This window comes from Mus caroli, chromosome 10, assembly GCF_900094665.2.
Source record: "Mus caroli chromosome 10, CAROLI_EIJ_v1.1, whole genome shotgun sequence".
Classification (NCBI taxonomy): domain Eukaryota; kingdom Metazoa; phylum Chordata; class Mammalia; order Rodentia; family Muridae; genus Mus; species Mus caroli.
Window position 1 is genome coordinate 109,076,099 of NC_034579.1, and position 19,462 is coordinate 109,095,560.

A 19,462-nucleotide genomic window follows, 5' to 3' on the forward strand; every position below is an offset into this window, starting at 1 on the left:
CAGATGGATGAAGGATGGGTAAGCTGGACAGGGCAACTAGATGTTGTCATTCGCTGAGGGGATCTTGGCTTTTTTATAGCACTATATCTACCCACATGCTCCTTGTTGAAGGGCCTTTACTCACTACATAACAACTGTTTTTATGTGGTACTGGGAATGTGGCTGTTAGTAAAGTTCTTGCCTAGCCTAGCCTGCATCATGGCCTGGGTTTGAGCCCTGACACAGTATACACCAGGCATGATGGTCCACACATCAACACTTAGGAAGTAGAGGCAGGATGATCAGGAGTTCACTGTCCTCGGGCTACATAGCAGGTTCTAGACCAGTCTGCGCCTTATGATAGCCTATTTCAAAACAAGATCATTTTATGTGAAGAATTCACATAAAATTCAGAAAACGTGAGAATGATTTTTCCCCCCACTGTCCTCTCTTCTCAGCTGGCCTGGGTACAGAAGTCTCGGTGCGGACTGCTAGAAACTCAGCTGCTCCCCAGATTGCCACTACTTCTAACACCGTCCCATATAGCCCAAGCCACATTAGCAATACCACAGAGACATTCCTCGGGAGCACTACAGAGACCCTTGGGAGCACTACAGAGACCCGGGGGAGCACTACAGAGACCCTCGGGAGTACTGCAAAGACCCTCAGGAGCCCTGCAGAGACCCTCGGGAGCACTGCAGAGACCCTCGGGAGCACTGCAGAGACCCTCGGGAGCACTGCCGAGGCCTACAGTCAGAGCAGCAGCAAGAGAGGTCTCCCCCGTCTGCACACGGCTGGAACTACAGACGAATCCTGGAGCCCGCTGACTACTCCACCTTTCTCCAGCATCACCACAGAGGTAAAAGGAGAGGGGGGCGGTACGGTTGTGGGCGAGCAGTCTTCCCGTGAGAAGGCTTGCTTTGTTCAAATTTCTCCTGCGCGTTTAGAAGTCAGTCACTTTGTGTCTCGCCTGCAAATTATGCATAAACGTCTTGGGCATAATGAGGAAACCTGTGAAATCTCTGCCTCTTTCTTGATGAGATGGAGACAACTGGACTTGTTGTGCCAAACCTGTACTCTTGTAGATTGGCATTTTTGGAACCGAAGTCGGGGGTTCACGGTCTTCAAAGTAGTCTGAAAAAGCTAAATAGAAGGTGAGACCAGAACTTTGCATTTCCAAACTATTTATGCTCCATGGGGCGAGAATCACCAAGTGGTGACAGATCCAGCGTCACTGTGATCAATTGGGATGATAACAATGAGCAGAAGGCATGGCACCCCTCCATCAACATCTCCTGAGATCACCTACCTATGATCTTGGTGGTCCGCCAGGTGACAGACGTGGCAAGCGAATGAACAGCAGTATCAGTAGCTCATGGGGGCTACCCAAACAGTCTCTCTGCTGTGAGTGTCCGTTTCTTTGGCTTTGCTTTCTTCTTGGATGTTTGAGCCACAAAGTAGGCAGTGGTGGTGTAATGAGAATAGTGTGTGCCACGGAAAACATGGGTGTGTCTTGATGGTAAAACCCTCGAGTGCACACATGGGAGAAGCATGAGTTAATCCATAGCACAAACAAACAAAAGGAAAAGTCTACACTTGGCTCGGGAGTGTTTAGCTCTTTCTTAAGAAGCGACCTAAAGCTGGGCAATGGTGGTGTGAGCCTTTAATCCCAGCACTTGGGAGGCAGAGGCAGGCAGATCTCTGAGTTTGAGACCCAGGTCTACAGAGGCCAGCCTGGTCTACAGAGTGAGTTCCAGGACAACCAGTACTACACAGAGAAACCTTGTCTTGAAAAAAAAAAAAGAAAAAGAAAAGAAAAAGGCAACCCAAACTTAAAGACTGTAAAAACCCAGTATCAACCAAATGACATCCACCCAGTTAGAACCCTCATTGTCTTTGCATTGCATTAAACCTAATATTGCATGTGGTCCCCAGCTATTGAGGACATCTATCACTATTGATCACAAGACAAATACAGTGAGGACATTGAAAAACTCCTGGGAGTTTATTTATTTATTTATTTATTTATTTATGGTTTCCATTTTCTGTTACCATAAATCTTCCCTCTGACCTAGTTCATTTCTTGCCTAGTTAGGAGAGCCCAATACTTTTACATTTATTTATTTATTTATTTATTTATTTATTTATTTATTTATTTATCTGGGGGACCTCTTTACATCACTTTCAAGCATAGCCCTCAACCTCCACCCATTAATATAAATATCTATTCCAAGAAAACAAACTCTAAATCTGGCTTTTGAAGGTCAGCTATCCCCCTCCCATCTCTCCATCCCATCAGGGCTTAAGACATCATCAGAGCCCCTCGCTCCTGCCTTGACTTCTGACCACATGTTGACTCAGAGATTGTGGTTCCAGAGCAGCTGCTGGCTTTGAAAAGTGGGAAAGGGGGACAGGAGATGAAGTAGCCATGACTTTAGGAGCTTCCAATGATCACCCCATGATCAGGGCTCTCCCTAGTTCTCCCATTCCCCTGCCGTTTCATCCACGAGTCTGAATGAGGTATTTGCCACTTGGTTTTGAAAACGAATGTTCACACCCTTTATTTCCAGCTGCCTGTGCCTCTCAACAGAAGACGCACCGTACCATTAACTTAGCAGAGCATTCATTCACATTTAAACTTATTATATATAACAGTACAGGGTGGGGGAGTATATCCAACAAGAGGCATTGAATAGACTACTATGGAAACCTGTCGGCCTGAGTTCTAAAAGGTGGTCTTTGCATAGGTCTGACATTATAAAGCATAGAAATAAGTTCAAGAGTTGGCCTGGCTCTGCAAAAGTATATTCAGAACAAACAGCAGCAAAGCCTTGTGGCAAATGCATCTCTGTTGGGTGGACCTAACTGTATGACAGAGCTCACAGGATCAGCCTCCATCAGTGGAGTGGATTGGTTTACAGTCTTGGATCACAGCAGACAAAATGGATTGGTGGTGGTGGTGGTGGTGGTGGTGGTGGTGGTGGTTTGGTTTGGTTTGGTTTGAGTTGGGTTGGGTTGGGTTTGTTTGGTTTTTTGAATTTCATTTCTCGCTCCAGTGTTTGTGTGAGTTCCTAGATGAGGTGTCCAACATGGTCAGTAGCTCATCTTCTGGCTCTCCTGAATTTTGGGCAAAATATTGACTATGCCCTGGGAAGTCAAGGTAGAAAAGCCATGTGTTCTCCAAAGACAGCTTCTCCACTCACAGCTTTCAGCAGTCTACACTCTGATGTGGCCGGCCTTCTGACCAAGCTTGATTTAAAGGAGAATTACTTTACACTCATTCATCTTAGACAACTGGAGTTTGATACTTTGAGAAGTAACACAGCCACTTAGAATTCAAAGCCCATGCCCTTTGAGAGAGTGACTTTGGCAAGAATATGAACTGTTTGAGTTCAGCTCAATGGTCTGAAATTCTATTTAAATCTCTCTCAGACTTTTTTTTCTATATTACATAGCATCTGGTTTGTGAAGATTTTGGATTGAGATTTTAAATTGAGCTGTAGGTGGGGGGTGTCTTTGAGTGAAGATGGGTTTTTGTGACTGTATGTATTTGACAAAAACACCTAACAAAATGCTTAAAGCTGTGGGGAAAAGGAAGGCAAGGTTTGGGGTGGATTAGAGTGGAACAAAACAGAATGTAGGTGAGAAAAACAACGTGGAATGGGAGAAAGTAAACTGGAGTGGAGTAGACTAGTCTGGAGTATACTGGACTGGAGTGACTTCTCTGGAGTAGACTGGCCTGGGGTGGACTGGTCTGTAGTGGACTGGAGTGCGCTTCTCTGGAGTGGACTGGACTAGAATGGACCAGACTGGAGTTAACTGGACTAGAGTGGACTGCAGTAGATTTGATTGGGCAGGTGATTCATGCTGGCCTCAACTTTGCAACTGCATTGAGCATTTGGGGGAGGGCGAGTCACAGGGCTAGAGGATCTACACTCAGCTCATTTGCATGACGAACATCCAACCTTGGCTCTAAGCCGGCCATCTAGGCTCACCTCATGACCCTGCATCCTCCAGTAAACAATACCAGCTTCCCTTTCATGATAGGAAGTTAGTCCAGCTTCATAAAAGGCCAAAGGTAAAGGCTCGGGGATTCTAGAGCTATGGACTCCGGAGTCACACAATGCCACATTCGGGGGTTAAAGCAGGCTAGGAACCAACCCAGAATCAAGGAATAGGGAAAAAGACTGCTTCTTGTTTTAAAACCTCAGCAAAATCACAAAAGCAATATACATGTTGTTGGGATGAATCCATCCATGTCCATCCGTTAAACAAGATACCAAGTTGAATCATCATCAACACCACAGATGTCATCGTTAGCTCTGTTTTGCAAATGTCTAGCTGAGATATGCAGAGGCTACAATCCAAGGACTTGCTCGAATGATTAAGGAGAAAAATAACAAGAGTGTACACACGTACACACGCGCACGTACACACATACAATCACCACATTCTCTAACATATTGCCCCTGTTCATCAAGGCAAAAGCCAAGGAGGACATACGGGAACTGCAGCTCTCAGTAATCATACAAAATAATCCTCCAGTCACTTCGAGGATGCAGTGCTTCTTCTCTTTACCTTCCCCACTTTTCTCATGCCCTCCCTGAAGGACGTGATGGGTTTGACTGCGGAAGGTTGTATGCTTGGACCAGGACTTGGCCTCCTAGCTCTGTGGCTCATCCCCACCCCCTTCCCTTCCCCAACCTCCAACTCCGGACATTAAGGGAATTAACAGGTCACGATGCAGAAATAAAGAACTCGGTCTTCAGTGTCAAAGGAGCTTTCTTAGTTTAAGTTCCCATTGTTTGTTCTCAAGTCACAATTCCTTCTTCAAAATGGAGATTATTATGGGTCTTCATCTGCCTCATGAGACTATGATAATAAAACCTGATTAAAGAAATCACCTTGGTACCCTAGCCATGTGTGGATGAACCTTCAATAGTGTTGGCTTCGTTCAGTCTTTGTTTTATCATTCCTGCCCAGGGTGGAGGAACCCAGATGAGCTAGCATATTCTGTGATAATACTCTGGAAGGGGTAAAGTGCTGAGCGTGCATAAACACAAGGTGACTGGCTGGTTCTGATGCCACTATCTATAAATCTTGCCTAGAGGTTCACAGCCTGCTTCCTCTCCCACCCCACCCTCGCTCTGGCCCAGGGAGGGGCTGCATTTCCTCAGTTCGTGAATAGCCATTGTGGTGCTGGGCTAAGCTTTCACAGTTCTGCATTTCCTCCCATTTGGCCTTCAAAGAGATCGCAGCCCGGTGTGAGGAGGAAAGGGTAGAAAAGGCGCCATCGGTCCATGTGATGAAGGGTGCAAACCTCCTTTACCGGGTCACTTAAGACGCAGGGGGATACCTGTGGTGTAGGCTGACTAAAGACAGAAGGTATCCCCACTGCCTGGAGCAGTGGTTCTCAATCTTCCCAATGTTGTGACCCATTAATCCAGTTCTTCATGTTGTGTTGACCACCCATCATAAAATTATTTCATGGATATTTCATGACTGTGATTGTGCTACTGTTATGGATCGCAATGTAAATATCTGTGTTTTCTTAGGGGACTCCTTTGAAAAGGTCAGGGTTTTTTGTTTTGTTTGTTTGGTTGGTTGGTTGGTTTTTAGTTTTTTGGGGTTTTTTTTTTGGTTTTTTGGTTTTTTTACCCCAGAGAGGTCTTGACCCACAGGTTGAGTGAGACCCACTGTCCTAGAGGACAATGCAAACTGTCTTCAGAGAACCTGTATGACACTTAGACTGTCTATTATGAATGGAATCAAATATCACAGACCATGAGACTGATAAGGTTATTTTTAATGTTCATTTGTATTATTTTTGAGTATTTGTGTTTAGGGGAAGGTGAGGTGTGTTCATGTGAGGGCAGGGCTCTCAGAGACCAGAGGCATCTAATGCCCCTGGAGGTGGAATTATGAGCAGTTGTGAGTCAGCCAACCAGGGAAACCCAAAACATGCTCTGAACAGCAGAGCTGTCTTCCCAGCCCCTGTGTCGAGGTTTAAAAAGCAGGAAGTGATATTGTCGTGTTATTAGTGTGTGTTTCTAAGTCCCTACCTTATAGTCAGTGACATCCAATCCTAATTCCAACACGCAGTTTCTTGGTTATTCAGTTAAAGTGGGTGACCATCTGCTAACAGCACAACTGAGTTTAAATTCACCTGACCCCTCCAGCCTTAGTATTTCAAGGATTCCTTTATTTTCCTTCCATTTTTATTTTACTGGGATGAAATTGTATTTCCTTTCATTTTATTCATAGAGAAGCTGGGCTGATAATTTGTCACCATATAAAACACACATACACACACACAATACAGACACAAACATTCACACAAGCACACAGACACACACATACACAGAAACACAGACTAGGCACAGAAGCACACACACACAAAAACACAAAGACACACACAGAAACACAGACACACACTCATAGACACACACACATTGCACACAAACACACACAGAGAGACACACACAGAGAAACACTCATAGACAGACACACATATATACTACATACACAAACACACAGGGACCCACAAAAACACAGACTCAGACACAAACATACAGAAACACAGATACACACTCATAGACACACAGACACACACACACAGAAACACAAACATAAACTCATAGGCACACAGATACACACACATACCATCAGAGAAACACACACTCATAAATGCACAGACATACATACATACTACATATACAAACACACAGAGAGACATACACACACACAGAAACAGAAACACACCATGGACACACACACAGAAACACACTCATTGACACAGATATACACACATAAGATGCAGCTATGGAATAGGCCATATGTTCTGAGATGGCACCTCTCTCTGGCATACTATTGTCTCTGGGCAGAGGAAATGTACTGGAAGCAAGTGCCGATGCAGGAGAAGAAGAATGCCAAAGGAAAGGGAAACTAAGATCAACAGAGAAGCCAAACTGTGCCAAATATTCAGAAAGTCTATGCCCCTCACCCTGGTTGCTCTGTGCCTGAGTCACCTGCCTGACTTTTAAAGCTACAGGGGTAAGATCCCACTTCAGATCTCCTAAACCAGATTTCCCTAAAGTGGAAACTCAGCCCTTAGAGCAAGAGAATCTCCCAGCGATTCTAGTCTGAAGCTGGGTTTGTGATCAGGAGATCATTGCGTAATCAGCGTGTTCGAGAAAGCACAGTTGGGGCTGTAGAACCTGAATTCAGTAGCAAGGAAGTCAACTATGGGGTGGGGTGGGGGACGCAGATGTTACAGAAAAACCAGCTGGAATCATTCAAAGAACAAGAGGCAGCCAAGTCCATCTCACAAAACTCAAAGGTGTTCCAAACTCAAGATGATGAAGAGATTTGGCAATTCAGTGCAACTCGGGGTCCTCTACTACAAAGAACACAGGAACCACTGAAAGTATTGTGCCTGGGGTCATTGATGAAACTGAAATATGGACTGTGGGTTTAAGTTTTGCATTCATTTTCAAGTTCCTTAATTTAGTGACTTTATTACGACTTCAAACCTAATTCAGGATGCCCACAGCCTAGTCTAAGATAATTCCTGTATCTGCAGAGAGAGGGAAGAGACAGAGACAGTGAGAAAAATTGGTAGGTCCAGGGAAAGGTTGTAGAAACCACGTGTGTAAGTCTTACAGTTCACCTGTTAATGTGTGACTCTCTCAAAAATAGTTATTTTCAAAATAGAAAGAAATCAGCAAAGATGTGTGCTGATTCCCAGGAAGCTACTGAGCTACAACTAGGCCAGTAGCTCAGCTATACCAAGATGCATCCTCTTCAGGAACTGTGGTGACAGCACGTGGGGTTTGGAGAGGCTGGGTGGAAGAAGGGGAGGTGAGATTGTCATCCACAATAGGAAAGAAATGAGATGAATCTGCAAAAAAAAAAAAAAAAAAAAAAAAAAAAAAAAAGGAAAAAAAAAAAAGTCAGTGAAGCCAAAAGTCAGAACTGGCTGCTGAGCCGCACGCTAAGTATGAAGATAAGATAAAAGACACCCTGAGAAGAAGTAAGCACTTAAGTGTCTACAGCTTACCCCAGCTATCCTTGCACCTTCAGATGCCAGGCACAGAATGACAGCTGGGAAACCCCCTCACTGTAGAATCTGGTGAGAAGTCCTGTAAGGAGCGAGACCGTGAATTCCAGGAGCTATGACTAAAGTCACCATCTGTTTCCATTTCTCCTGCACTTGAAGGGAACACAGAACCTTCATCAGCAGGTCCAGATGAGATCCTCCCACTGCAGAACTCTCTGCTTAGGAGCCAGGGCTCTCTTGTTCTAGATCCCTCATGGATCTGGGCCGATGAGCAAGCTGTTGTATTCCCTTGCTAGATGCCTGCTGTCTGGTCTGTATGCCTGTGGACTTGGCTGTTTGCTCTTCTCTCTGCGAGATTGGGGATGTGGGGTGGTGTGACTGACGAGGGAAGAAAGCAGAACTATGGGCAGAATTAAGCAAATGACTACTTGGCTGAGGGCTCTGCTCTCCGTGGTACAGGCAGCAGTTTCAGTCATGTCTCCTGCTTGTTGAGAAGCAGCAGCTCTTGAAGGGACTTGGGGTCCACCCCTATTGACAATTGCTTCATGCATGTCAGTTTCTACCAAGACTGGGGTCTAGGGACTAGAGTCTCGAAGGCAAAGAGTTCTAATTTGGCAAAGGGATGAATGAGGATGTTATTTTCTAGAAGATTTGCACAAAATTCTTTGCCAAGCCCTTGTTTAGTGGGAGAATGTAAAGTTTTATTCTATCAATATATGAGAGATCCGGTCACCATGGCCTAGGGATGTGGAGGAGGGAATGAAGAACAGGCCTCCTTCCTTCAAGGCCTCTATAATCTGGCTGAGAGTTTTCACATTACATTTGTGGAAATCGTGATAATAAGGTCCTTTGATCTTCTGCTTTGATCACTGTCAGCCCAGTGCTCAGAGGTCTGAGAGAAGCCTGTGTCTGCCTCACCCAAGAGGGAAGGGTGGGGTAAGGAAGCTATGTTGAATTAGAGATAACCAAAAAACAGGCAGAATGTAGAAAGATCAGGGTTCTATCTTTTGATTTTTTTTTTCCTTCTTGAGTCAAAGTCGAGATTTTTTTTTTTGAAGACTTTTTGTAAACAAGGAAAAGATTTGATTTTTCTCAGTATTGCCTTCTTATTTTGACTTTTAAAGCAATGCTAAGATCTCATTGTAAAAGCCAAAAGTCACCTATATTGCTCACATTATAAGCCTCTTCTTTTTAATGGCTAAAGGATTCAGAGATTGGAATGCACGATGTGACCTGTAGAATATTTAAAGTATGTCTTTGGTTTCTGATCCTAAGTATCTAGATAAGGTAAAGACTTTGTTTGCTTGTTGGTTTAGGTTTCCTTTTTACCAATTGTTTGACATATATTTCCTTAATATGAATGAGTGTTTTGCTTGCATGTGACTATGTGTACCACATGGGTGCCTGGTACACACAGAAGCCCAAAGAGGATATCAGATCTCCTAGAACTAGCATTATCAATGGCCATGAGCATCATATGGGTTCGATGAATAGAACCCCCAAGTCTTCTCCAAGAGCACTGGGTACTTTGTATTAACGAGCTTTCTCTCCAATCCCGCTTTACTCTTCTTGAGAAGTCAATCTTATGCCATGTTTTATTTATCTACTGTCAAGATGTGGGAGAATAGACATTGTGCATATCACAGCCTGGCTCATAAAGCCATACTCCCTAAGAGCCATGCACACACTGACTGTCCTATGGGAAGTCTTGCTGCTCTGGCTTGACCTGTGTGTGAATAGATTTGTCTCTTGGGTTGGGTGGTGGCAGCTATGATGTAGGCAAAAATTCAGATATGGTATTGGGGATGTTCCTGGAGCTTGAAGAAGTGCTTCCCTGCAATGCCCTGAGGGTCCCTGGTGCTTGTGCATCATATGTCTGTCTACCTGTGGCTACAATGCAAGGATGAAAGCTACTCAAATCCATTTCCTCCCAGAGTGGGGTGAAGAAAGAGAGAGACAGAGACAGAGACAGAGAGAGAAAGAGAAAGAGAAAGAGAAGCAAAAAGAGAAAAGGATAAGAAATTGGTGTGGAAAATAAATACCAAGAAGCCTTAAGGATATATCTAAGAATGCAGGTGGAGCTTACTGATAGCAATTCTCCCCACCTCCCCTGCTTCCAGAAAACTGAGGCATGGCCAGGAGTCTGGATAGATGTTAAATGTCTCCAGTGCTGATCTACTGAACAGCTTCTTTTGGATACAAGATAGGATGCAGAGTGACTTCGCTGCCGTTTGAAGGTTCTCAGAAAGACATTCTCTTCCGCGGACTCTGTTATTCTTTACTATCCGTCAGTTGCCTTAGTGTTCTTCATAGAAGGTTATTTTACTGTTAGCAATCTTAGGTCCCAACACGCCCGTCCCTTTGCTGGGAATTACAGTTCATGCCTCCTCTTTCGACCCCTAAAACTGCCCTCCAAATGTTCTTGTTATTTCCTGAAGACTCGAGATCTAGGAAGTTTATCTAGAAAGACTTCTTTAAGTACTCCAAACTTTATCTCTAAATACAAAGCAGGATGGTCATGAGGTGTTTTTTTTAAAAAAAAAATATGACCGCTCATCAAAATTATGATTTCTTCTCTTCGAGGGCTTCTCTTTTAAAATGCATGGCACTTGCTGCAGGTTAAAATTGTAGTAAAAGCTAACACAATTTTAATTAGCTTTTACCACAATTTTCTACTGAGGCAATACAAAGGAAAACTTAGAAAAGGATTTGATATCTTGTGATTGGTTTTACTGGACACATCTGCCTGGTTGTTATGCCTTCTTTTAAGAATTACTGGGGTGCCATTGGTAGAGTGTTCAGTGTAAACAAGGCCCTGGCTTATGTCCTAAGCACCACATTCACTTGCTGTGGTTGTACTTGCATATAACACTCGATTCAGAAGGTACAAGCAGGACGAGCCAGAGTCCAAAGCCATCCTCAGCTACAAAGACAGATCAAAGCCAGCCTAGGTTACACAGCACCCAGTCTCTAAATAAAAATAAAATAAAATAAAATAAAAATAAAAGATATTGCATGAGATTTGAATGAAAAAGTTCTTTTACATAGTTATGGTTACTACTTGCATAAGACCAGCACAAGATGAAGGCAATCAAAAGCCCAGCATGGGTCAGGGAGGAGCTCACAAGGCCCACATCTAACTGAAGATGTGTTGGTAGAAGAGAGTCATTTTTCTCTGGGGAATGGCTCCTCCTATAGATGGCTCCACCACCATGGACACACAGGCAACACAAATTGGATTCAATGGTCAGCTTTACAAAAAAAAAAAAAAAATGGAAAGCTTGAGGTTAGGAAGAAATGTGTTAGGATCTAGGGAGAGATGGAAGGCAGTGTACATGCTCACACACACATACACATATGAACACACATGAACACACATGCACATACACATGCACACACATGCACATGTACAAGCACATACATCACATGCTCACACACACATTCACATACACATGTACAAACACACACACATGCACATTTACAAACACACACATGAACACATATACACATGAACACACATGCACATATACAAGCACACACACATGCACATATGCAAACACACACATGAACATGCACACATACATGCACATAATGTGCTTGTGTGCATGTTCACACACACACACACATGAATATACATGCACACACACATGCACACTTCTAGCAAACTTGGTGAGCAGGTCTATAAACTCATCTACTCTACTCAGAAGCCAGGGAAAACAGATGTAAATTCAAAGCCTTCCTCCTGAGCTAGGGAACAAGTTTGAGGCTATCAGGGCAACTTGGCAAGCCTCTGATGACGAAAGAGAGAGAGAGAGAGAGAGAGAGAGAGAGAGAGAGAGAGAGACAGGTAAATACAGGTTTAGAATATAAACGGGAGGCAGAACACTTGTCACGAATGTGCAAAGTCCTGGGTTTGATACCTAATACTAGAAAAAAATTCTTCCTAGGAGAAATGACACCAGACTTGGTCCTGTACCTAACATTGATGTTACAGTAGGCTGTGTCTCTAAGACTTTCTTTCTTTAGCACCCACACTTGATTCTGCATGCGATGTTATAAAAATCAAGACATGCCTGATACTTATAAAGGTAACCAATTTATAAATTCTAAAATTGTTCAAGACCCTCTAAGTAGTCTCTGTCACCTCTCAGAAACAGAGAGGTCAGTGACGTTTAAGAGAAATTAAGAAGGGTGTGATAACAGTAACTCGCCTAACAATGAAATTTTGGTTGAAGATTTATTAGGGAACAATCCAAACTGCCATTGGAGTTTGATTGGCTCTTCCTCACCGAATAGCACAGAGGATTTGTTGAAACAAATGGTTTCCTCCACCTTCTGCATTACATCTCCTAGGGCTGTGCTAGAGCCATAAAATACGATTCCTAACAAGTTCTCAGATAAGCACTGATCACTGTCCTACAGGAGCATGTCTCCTCCTCATCTTCTTCCTCTCCATCCTTCTCCCTACCTCCTATCCCTTCCTTTCCCTCCTTGTCACCACACCCCTCCTCCTCATGCTCCTCCTCCTCCTCTCCCTCCTCCCCCTCCTCCTCCCCCTCCTCCTCTTTCCTTCAGTTTTTGCTCTCACTTTTATTTTGTTCTACTTTTTCCATCTTTCCTTCAAAATCAATCTCTTGCTGTTTTATTCTCTCTCCCACTCCCCTGCTTTGTGTGTCTATATCTCTGTCTCTCTATTTCTCTTGTTCCCTCTGTGTGTGTGTGTGTGTGTGTGTGTGTGTCTGTGTGTGTTTCTCCCTCTGTGTTTCTCTATCTCTCTGACTCTGTCTCTCTGTCTCTGTCTCTGTGTGCCTCTCTGTCTCTCTCTATCTCTCTCTCTGTCTCTGTCTGTCTCTGTCTGTCTGTCTGTCTGTCTCTCTCTCTCTCTCTCTCTCTCTCTCCAATCCTCCTTTTCTCATTCAGGACAGCATTTGGAAGCATGCGGCAGGGCCATACTTAAAGAGCTTGTCAGAGAACGTATTCACATGACAGCACTTACCAAGCAGCTACAAAGATCCAGTCATTCCCTCAGAAAATATTTACTGAGATGCTACTGTATTCTGAACCGTGTGCAGAAGGAGAAAACAATGCTCTGTCCTAAGAGAATTCCTTTCAAAAGACCAAAGAGGCAGACAGTACTCAAATGCGTCAATAATTAGAACATTGACACACATTGCTGCTCTGAATTGAACAAGTATGTTGTGAGGTGAAAAGTATAAAGGATGCTTTTTCCTTTTGATGTCTGACATCAGAGGAGGAGTCCTCAAACATAGGCCAGAGCCTGGGCCAGGTCCTGTGTGAGGACCATGACCTTTTAGTAATTCAATGAGAGGCTTGGATTAGTTTTCCTGGTCCACTTGGCTTCCTCTACCACTGAGCTCTCTGACTCACACCCTGGTCAATCTGGTCTACCATAGCTCACCTCCTTCCTATTGAGATATCAAGGGATGCTATGTGTACCACCCAGCAGGCATATTCTTATGATAGTATAAACCCTGGTGGTGGCATGCTTAGAAAAAGCTACTGGTTATAGAAGACAAAATATAATGGTAGTGTTCTGAGTGTGCCTACCACCGGGTGCTGGGCTGGGTGTGCCTACTGTGGGTGCTGGGCTGAATGTGCCTACAACGGGGTGCTGGGCACACACTCATAGTGCCATTGTTTTGTGAGTGGAGACCTAGTGAGCAGAGGAAAAGTAATGTGTTCCAGATGGGATGGAAGCAGTGAGCATCACTTGCTGGGTCTGAGTTTCCTTGGGGAGTGGCCTCACTCACCCTGAGATAAGGAGAGATGTGAGAACGTTGTTCCTTACTCAAACCAAATTAAGCATAGGTGCAGCCACCATATAACTAACCCCACTGTGAGGTAACTGACATTGTAGGGGTGCAGGAAGTACACCCCAACTCTACCCAGGCATTATCAGCCACTGACAAAAGCTTGTGTAGGGGAGGGAGCACTGGACCACGGATGGGCCCATTGGGCTTAAAGTCTAAAGGAACAATCTGACTGCAGATTTTTTTTTTTTTTTTTTTTTATCCACAGCTCCTGGTTCACAGTTCCTATAGTCCTTGTAATTTCTTCCAGCACCAAAATAATTAAAATATATTTTGTTAAGACATTTGACTTAGGTCCCTTAAACAGTTTCAAATGAATAAAGAGAGGGGATCACTGTTTTCAACCAGACCAAGCTTTTATGAACACAGTGATTTTTAGAGGCATGGCTGATAAAACATTTAATGGGGTTGAGAAGGCTGGGGAAATCAAGGATGGCTTGGAAGGGTCTCATGGAGGGGGAAAGAGCTGAAGATTGAGTTCATTGCCATAGGTCAATGATGCAACCTGTCCTCCTTCATGAAATCTTTATAAAAAGGCAAACATCTGAGGTTGAGGGTTTCCAGGAAGGTAGGGACTGAGAGGATGACATCCCCCCACCCCCACCCCATGGGGATGGAGGATCCTGTGCTCAGGAACGTGTACACCGTGCCCTATACGCCTCTTATAGACTTGTTTACTTGCATTCTTCAATGACTCTTTGCAATAAGCCCCTAAGTATGAAGAATATATGAAGGCATCAAGTGACCATTCCCAAATAGTGGTCTTGATTCTTTGTGACTGGTGTAAGACTCTGTGTCTATGTTCACAATGTAGCAAGATCTATGCCTTAGCTGTGCATTTGTAAGTAAGTAACGGCTGTGTTAACTCAAACAGGATTGTTACCAGGAATCTTTATCACAGTTTTTAAAAGACAACTATTCAGTGACCACCGATGTCTAGTCAGAAGCAGCCACACCCTTCCTGTGGAGTCTGGGAAAGGTTTCCTGATGACTCGGAGAAAATGATATCCGCTGTAATAGTGCAGAATGGTCTGCATTCCTGGAATGCAGTGACTTCTAAAGTAAACGCGGGGCCATATGATGGGCTCAAAGGCAGTTGAGGAATTCCAAACAAAGAGAGCAGAGAAGAAGCAAGTCAACGTATTTACACGCTCTATTTATACAGTTTCATGAGTAGGGCAAGTGTCCTGTGCTTCCTGGATCCTCTAGCCATATTTGAAGAATACTGTAGCTGTGATTTTTTTTTTTTTTTTAGAATGTTACTTTACGTGTGTGAGTGCTTTGTTGCAGTTATATGATGTGCACCACACACAGGTCTGGTGCCTGTGAGGTCAGAAGAACATCCAATCCCCTGAAACTGGAGCTAAGGATGGTTGTGAATCACCATGTGGGTGTGGGAACTGAACCCAGGTCTTCTGCAAAAGCAATAAATGCTTTTACCTGCTTAGCCCCTATACGTCCTACATCCTAGTCGTTTAAGTTGGCCCTGCTGTCTCATTCTCTATTAATTTTTGTGGGATATTTAGAACCCAGAAAGTATTGAAAGCTCTGTTGTCAGCCTTAAGATGTTAAAGATAGATAACATTTGAAATGTCAATAAACAAAATATCCAAGAAAAAAAAGATGTTAATGATAGAATAACAATAAAGTCTGCAATTATATACCTTTGGAAAAGAAATGTTTATAACTACTGGCCCTCTCTGTCGTGCACTGATAGAATTCTTCAGCTATATTAAGGGTATTAAAAATTAAACTCAGTTATTCTAAATATACATGTTCATCTTTGATAGCTCAAAAATGAAAATGGATTTAAAGACGACAGTTCTTACTTCCTAGGCTCACTCTTAGCAGGTTCCTGTTAATGTGGGAGCACCTGAGCGGTGATTCAGGAGATGTTAATGTCACAGACCTGTTTGCTCCTCTTTAGCAGCATCTAAGTCATAAGGAGGGATTAATAGATACACGAGGAAACTGGTCAAAAAGAATGCAACGCGTCAGTGAATGTGAGCATGCGTGTGTGTGTGTGTGTATGTATGCGTGCGCGCACTTGTGCAAGAGTGAATATTTAGTATATCTCAGTAGAAAGATTGCCAATCAGAAAAATCCATCAGAAAAAATGTGAAGGAAGAGCATAAATATCAGGAGTTAGTAAGTTGCTCCTCCGCGGGGAGTGAATTTTAAAACAAACCGAAATAAAATAACAAAGTAAAATGGTGTGGATGCACCCGCAGCTGAACAAGCTGACCCTTATTGGAATAAGGTTTGCAAAGTTGCTTCCCCACCTGCAATGTTACAGTAGCTCTCTCCATGGAGCCTTTAGAATGTTGTTCTTCTTCGACTGAAGTAGACTGGTTTCCCAAATAGAGAGGTAAGAAAGGGGTAATGTTGAAGAAGAGTAAGCCGAGAAGAAACATCTCAAGGCAGCTGGTGCTTGTAACGAACCACACTGCTAGAAGCATACTGCTAATGGCAGCGAGAAGGAACTATGAGACAGGAGGTGGAAAGGAGTGCCCCGCTGAAGATGCAGAGAATGGAAATATAGTGAGTGAGGGAAGCAACCTGGGTGAAGAAACAGGCAATTCTGCACTTTCCCCGAAGCATGCAGGTGCTTGATGTGCGGTGGGTGTTCGCTGACTTGCAAGGGAAGTTCACGCCTCTGTGTAGCTGCTTCTAAAACCCGGGTGTCTGAATGGGGTAAACCTCCATTTTTCATTAAGATATAGTGCCAAGCATGTTTTCTAAAGGAACAGAAGTAATTTTCACTTGTTTCAAATTTTCTACGTTTTCTCAAAGTAGGTCTTAGACATAAGTAGCCAAGAACATGTTTACCTACTCTGTGTGTGGGGGGGGATTTATGTCTTATTCCTCCCAGTGATTTGAAATATAGTATAACAATTCATGCAAGATAGTTATTGACAACCACCCTGATTACACCAATTAAAACTTTTGAGTGCTTATTAATGGTCAGAACAAGAGCAGGCTCACACCTCTTGAATGTTTCAAGCTCAGGGATATAGCATTTTTAAAAGGCAAAAACCACAAAGATATGTCAAAGTTAGAAGAAGATCAGAGAACCTCAAAATGTTCCTTCCTGCCAGAGCATAGAGGTCACTTTAGTTACAACTTTCCAACTATTTTGCTCAATACATCTGGACCAAAGTCGAGGCATGGAAATCTCAACTATGTTGCCAAGGCAGACATGACAATTGTGGGGATGGAGAGGAGGGGGAGGACGTGCGGGGAAGGGGGGGGACAGGGGAGGGGGAATCCGAACATGACTGCCTTGTCTTGGATACTTCAGTAGGGTTATACACCCAAAACCTTACAACTATGAAAGTGGCTGCGAAGTTTCGCTATTCTTACCTACATTCCATTAAGCACTTTTGCTTTTCGGATGAAGTTATATCTAGGACCCACTTCTAGACACATTTCTACAGGGTATAGGACAGTTTCTAATGCGCTTGCAGTTAGTGTGGAAAACACCGCGGCTGCTTTGGAAGGCATAGAAAGAAGCTGAGGTCCTGGAGTGTTTCCCAGTGAACTGAGCTGATAATGCCTTCTTCTCTCAGGTGGGGCAGGCATGACATGCCCTTCTGGATGGTCAGCGGTGGAATTGCCTGCAGGGGCACATGGGTGATGGATATTTTGTTGTAGCTTCACAGTATTTGCCTGAGATTTAGGGAACACACAGACCTGTGCTAGAGAAACGGGCAAGTGGCTTGGAGAGATGGCGCTCCTGTTGATGGGCTGGCTCTTGGCGGGTCTTTTCTCTCTGGGTTATGTCAAGAGGATACACATCGTGACAAATGAGTGTTTTGAGGTGAGAAGGACTAAAGCCCTCTAATAAAAGGCTACAGGAAAGAGTGTGGGCGACCCAGGGAAATGTGCTCGGGTCAAGTTTAAGCCTGGGAAAAAAGAGGTCCTGGAGAAAGATAGGAAGGAAGATAGAGAGGGGGGCTCTGGGTGTGCAGAAGGGAGGGGGGCTGAAAAGCAAGAGGGCTCAAGCACTATTTACTGGTTGGAAGACAGGGTAAGGGCCACTGAGAAGGAAAAAGTGAGAGTGAAGGAGGAGGAGAAAGCAAGACCCCGCGGCCCAGGAAGGGATTCTTGGTTGGGGGGGGGGGGGGGGGGGGGGGGGGCAGAGGGGGGGGGGGGGGTGGCAGCTTGGCTGGCCTCAGGCCCCCTTGGCAGCCTCAGGCGTTGGCTCCTCAGGGCTCCCTCCCTCTCCCGAGCATTGTTCCTTTGCCGGGAGACAAGGAAATTGCCTTTTGATTGCGGAAGTCCCGGACGGGGCTTTGGGGGCGAGGCAGAGCGGGTCAGAATGGCAGCGTGGGAAGGGCCGCGCGCCGCGGGTCCCCGCCGCCTGTCGTGTCCGCTGCCCGCCCGGGGCGGCAGCAGAAGCAGCGGCGGCCACGGCCCTTGAGCATCGCCAGCCCTGAGGGTAGCGCGCTGCGCCCGCCCGCAGGGCGCGCTGAGCGCTCAACAAGTGGTACCCAGAGGTGTCCTGGCTGGCCTCCCAGCGAGATGCTGAGGCATGGAGCCCTAATGGCCTTGTGGATCACACTGAGCATCGTGCAGGTAAGCAGGCAGAGCAAGGTCTAGGGATGATGCTCCACCCCAGCCAAGAACTGAATCTGTCCTGTTGCTGGCCTCCGGGGCTGAGCTGCTAGGAAAAAAGGTACAGAAATCTCTTGCTCCTTTCCTCCTATCTGGGAGAGCCATCCATCCATCGTCTCTGAAACCCTACCATTTACCAAACTGACAGCTCTCCCTGCTGTCAAGAAAGCAACCTGTGTCTGCAACTGTTCCTGGGGGAGGTGGGACAACTAGTGTGAAAGTCTCCTGCCAGCCACTTTCCCCGTGGGCCCTTTCCTGGACTGGAGGATGAGAGGCCAGCTGAAGCTGGACTCCAGGGGTGAGGACAGGTGACTTGGGGGGCTTGCTACGGACATCTCTAGGCAGTGCAGGCTATGGACTTAATCTGTGCTCTCTGATTCTTTTACAGACTGGAGTGGCAGAGCAAGTGAAATGTAACTTCACACTGTTGGAGTCCAGGGCCTCTAGCTTGTCAGCGTCTATCCAGTGGAGGACTTTTGGATCACCCTGTAACTTTAGCCTCATCTACAGCAGTGATACCTCGGGGCCCATGTGGTGCCATCCTATTCGGATAGACAACTTTACCTACGGATGTAACCCCAAGGATTTACAAGCAGGGACCATCTATAACTTCAGGATTGTTTCTCTGGATGGAGAAGAGAGCACTCTGGTCTTACAGACAGGTAAAGCGTTCACAGGTGTAATGGACGGCCAGACTGCGCTACGCCGAAACTTGACTTTTCCTACCAAACCTTTCCTTTGATCTGTAGGCATTTAAAAAGGATATGTGTACTTATTTATATATTTTATGTATTATATCATATATGATATATGTATATATGTGTATATATATATATATATATATATATATATATATATATAGAGAGAGAGAGAGAGAGAGAGAGAGAGAGAGAGAGAGAGGAATAACCTGTGATATTGGACCATGACTTCTAGTTGGCTGAGTTCTGATCAGTGTAGCTTGCTTGACTCTTAAAGA

General features: G+C 44.6%; 1 protein-coding gene across 2 annotated transcripts in view; it reads left to right on the top strand.

Annotated features, from left to right (window-relative positions):
- Ptprb (protein tyrosine phosphatase receptor type B) overlaps positions 1-19,462 on the top strand; it is a 112,393-nt gene that overhangs the window by 9,002 nt on the left and 83,929 nt on the right. The window contains exons 3-4 of one of the 2 annotated variants that reach the window (XM_029482951.1): positions 438-838; positions 18,875-19,148. In XM_029482951.1, the coding sequence (XP_029338811.1) occupies positions 438-838; positions 18,875-19,148 (675 nt within the window). Of the gene's footprint in view, positions 1-437; positions 839-18,146; positions 18,448-18,874; positions 19,149-19,462 lie in introns of those variants that run through there. The other variant, XM_021173460.2, reaches the window with a different exon arrangement.